At 41.6% G+C, this 4142-nt stretch overlaps 1 protein-coding gene across 1 annotated transcript in view; it reads right to left on the reverse strand.

The window, feature by feature from the left end:
- The window catches only part of SARC_04836 (hypothetical protein), a gene marked incomplete at both ends in the record, with an annotated part of 5140 nt that extends 4209 nt beyond the window's left edge, over positions 1-931 (reverse strand). The window contains 2 exons of the mRNA XM_014301320.1: positions 26-241; positions 854-931. Of these exons, the coding sequence (XP_014156795.1) occupies positions 26-241; positions 854-931 (294 nt within the window). The remainder of the gene's footprint in view (positions 1-25; positions 242-853) is intronic.
- Between the last annotated feature and the right edge of the window lie 3211 nt (positions 932-4142).

The raw sequence follows: 4142 nt of genomic DNA on the forward strand, positions 1-4142 counted from the left end.
TTCGGAACAACAGTACACCATATACCCGATCATGCACAAGCGTACTATACACACATGCATGGTGTGCTTTCTGTTCTTGGATAACATTACCTCCACTAGTTACTATCACCAGCTCCCATGTGGGTGTGAAGTCAGTGTGTATGGCCTGACACACATGGGCCAGTACTTCGTCAGACGAGGCGATACAGGCCATGTCAAACTCCACCGACGACACCCCGGCAGGATCAAATGCGTTAATTATCTGTGTGTGCCACAGTGGTGTATGGGACGATACCCTGAAGTTTAATAGTCGTGAATTCGAGCTAAGATACGTGAGGAAGATCTGCAACTCTAAATAGTCTTGTATGCTCAGATGTACTATTGAAAAAGCCATCTTTCCATGTCCATTTGTAGTTATCGTCTAGGGTTTTGTACTATACATGCACCTTCTCAGTGACCGGCAGCACTCGACATCCACCTTCACCGACTAAGCTATGCTACGATATGCACTGGGTAGCACTCGGTTGCTACTGAAGTCTACTTGGATCTATAACCACTTTTACTACCGCGGCCGATAGTGTTGTGACAAATGTTAAAACTCTACGCTGTATAAGGCTGGACACATCCGAATACAGATAACCAGAACAAGAACAATCCGGCAGTACATAGTATTAACAGATACACTAGTGAGTGGTTGTTGGTATCGGCGACTTGAGTGGCGATATTTATTTGAAGTAAAACATTGAGACAGATTGTAGAGCTTGCCTGTGTGGTTTCTTTATACTGATTGTTTTACTGATCACTACACATTAAACAACAGACTACACCGAAACATGTATACATGCCTATATGCTATGATGGAGATAGGACATACATTCTCTTCATCCCTTACCTTCAATGGATATTTCGAAGTTTTATGTTTCTTATCTGCAACTGCTTCTGACACTCCCATCGATACCGCTGAGTGCGCAATTGCGTGCGAGAATGGTACACATTGACAATAAGAGGTCAGACAGGTATCTTCACGGGTACGGCAGAATTGTCGAGGCCTGCTCATCGTGATTCGCTATAAGGACGCACTGTGCGACCAGATCACCTTGCATTATCGATGTGTGTGATGCATTGATTTTAACGAAGTAAAAAGAATCGACTGCGATGAAGTATCTCTTCATACACATGTCATGCTATTCAAATCTTCGCAATATACCGAATACCTAAGCGTTCCTCCTTTCGATATGAAGAGATAGGTACTTTATGGATCGTTGATGAGACAGATACGATACCGATCGTAATAGTTCATGAATGTCAACTACCGAGCACTTACGACAAACACGCTGATGCATTTGCCTTTTCCAGGATTGCAAATTTTAAGTTTACGGCAATAACTTTTACATGCAAATCATCATACGAAAGACATTTACTACGAAGCAGAGGTTCACTTCTCCTACATCGTTGATTTCATGAACCCAAAGTGTGAGCATGAAACGATCTACAATATACCTACGACTCGAGATCCCTTCGTATTTGTTTCTAGAGGACAAGAGTCTGACTAATAGTGTGAAAAACCACTGTCCTACGATGCTAGCATAAATCTACAAAATGATCAAACCAATAGGCCAGCTATTTGAAGCCCCGTTTGTCTGACTCTGGATGACCAGAAACTACCTACGAGTGTCACAAACCACTGACGTGCAATGCGAGCATATTCCAGAAATGTACACCAATCCACGCGCACATGAATGAGCCAAGCTCAGGGAGTCTCAAGTGTTCCGAACATACAGATGAAGTGGCCTCGGGCACCTGAATGTCCTTATTGGACAACAACTGACAGTCATTGAACGACATGCGTGAGTACTCACTCCCCCGAGTCGCTAAAGTCGACAGTGGTGACCCTTTGGTGACACTGCTGGGGGCAGGTAGTTCCATGGGATCACTTTGATCCTAGCGATCGGCTGACTTGTGATGGTTGAGCAGAGCCTTGCAGGTCAACTTTTGCGTCAAGGAATGCAGCTCCTATCGCGTAGCAGTATTTGCGAGTAAGCAGTCTAAATATGGCAACTGTTAAAGTTCTGAAATTACATTTTGGTTCTGCTAAAATAGCCCCGAATGCCCCAGGAGATAGCACCGAAAACAACTCTCTTGCAATAGCAAATGTGTCTCTGTGAACCAGACAGCAAAAGGCGGGGCCGATCTCTATGCGTTTAATACTCTGATTGATCAGTACGAGTATGACCTGCGCTTGGGACTATTAATCTGTGAGCTCAGATTGCACGATTCGCATATAAGGCAAAGATTGACCAGGTTCTGATGCATCAATCTTATTCCATGAACAGAATTTGGAGTTGATAGTTGGATGAAGCTATACACAGTAGGATAATGTGAATATAAAATGCACTGCGATTCCAGCATTTTGAAATTCTACAGGCTCTTCAAGCACAAAACCGAATAACGGATAAAATGCCGCTCAGCTCGCAAAACAATGGGCAGTGATCATGGAATGTTGTGTGTCTACGTTCATGAAATGATATCCTGTAGTCAAACTATAATGCCTTGTGTGGTTCACAGGTTCCTTACAGCTTGTTTTAAAATGAGATGCAATTTGTTCATAACTGTGATGATAGAAAGTGATGAATAGTTGTAGCTAGAGACAAACAAACTATACATTCAAATATAAAGTACAACAGTCGTCTGCCGACAATCAGCACACACATAAACAGAGACTTACACCTTTGCACACGGGTGTAAACGAAGCTTACCTTTTGACAGTAAATAACACTGTTTGGTTAAACTTTGAAGCAAATCAATACAATTATTTAGCAACCATTATTCATAAAAGTGTTCAATACACGAAAACCTACAAGTCATTCTATGTTTTTTTATATCATCCTTGGAATACCATCACCCAATAATCAACGAGCTATCAGGACTGAGTTTCACGCGCAACAACACAGTCCTTACTACGTGCGAATAATCAAACAACGTAAATATAAACCCCTGAAACCCTGGAACCCTGGGCCCTTAAACCCTGGAAAGCACAAATAAAAATGTAAGAAATCTACGTCCAATGTAAAGGTACATGCATAACTTTCAGGTCGCAATGGTTGTACATGCTCATATGGCAAACCGACCTGTCTGGTAGTTCTGGCGCTGTTGCTGCCATTAGCGGCTGAGGCACCCTCGTGCTTCCTATTCAATGACTGCCTAGTCGGAGAAGCACTACCTATTTGGGTGGGTGTTATTTGTATCGAACGCACCCGTATGACTGGTGGTGTAAACAGCCCGGACACACCTATTTAAATAAAGCAGCATGTATTGAAGTAGTATATCAATAGTATATGACAACACGTTTGTCGGTAGTCTAGTCAATGTGCTCTTGCTGCAGTTTGGGCAGGTTAGATGGCAGCTCTATATTAAATCGTACAAGCCGACTACCTTTGACGAGTGAGGTGCTGTAGTTAAAATATAGAGATCCACTGTATGGGCCTTTCTATTTTTGAAAAATATAGTGCATGACTCTTGTTGTTGTTGCACATGACGACTGTCGTGCACATTGGTATCATTTGTATGTTCATTCCGCCGTATGCAATCACTAGTAGCTTATACGTGGTAATATGCCAACACTAGTAGCTTATGTGGTAATATGCAATCACTAGTAGCTTATAAGTGGTAATATGCAATCACTAGTATCTTATAAGTGGTAATATGCAATCACTAGTAGCTTTTAAGTGGTAATATGCAATCACAAGTATCTTACAGACGATACGCTCTGCACAACCGGCAGTACGTGAATTTCGCGAATGCATCCGCCACGTTGAAGTCATCTACATCATAAGCGCACATAACAACATTGGATCACCTCGGGAGAAACAAATCGATATGTAGGTTTTGATATTTTCACGCTTGTGAGAGGCGTCAACTCTGCCCTCTCCCATATGCATATATAAGCGTTTTAACAATTGCCACAGAGAATGGACAATTGTAATAGAGTTTCTCTAGCAAGCTTAATCAGTCAACAAGTCACAAAGTATTGCCCTAATTGGCAAAAAAAATGTCAAAAACAAGACATGCAGTTAGAGTTTACTTAAAGTTTATTTATGTTCGCACACTAACCTCCGAAAATGAAAATAAATAAATATATATATAAACAATACACGTATATGTTT

Source organism: Sphaeroforma arctica (assembly GCF_001186125.1).
Source record: "Sphaeroforma arctica JP610 unplaced genomic scaffold supercont1.286, whole genome shotgun sequence".
Lineage (NCBI taxonomy): Eukaryota > Ichthyosporea > Ichthyophonida > Sphaeroforma > Sphaeroforma arctica.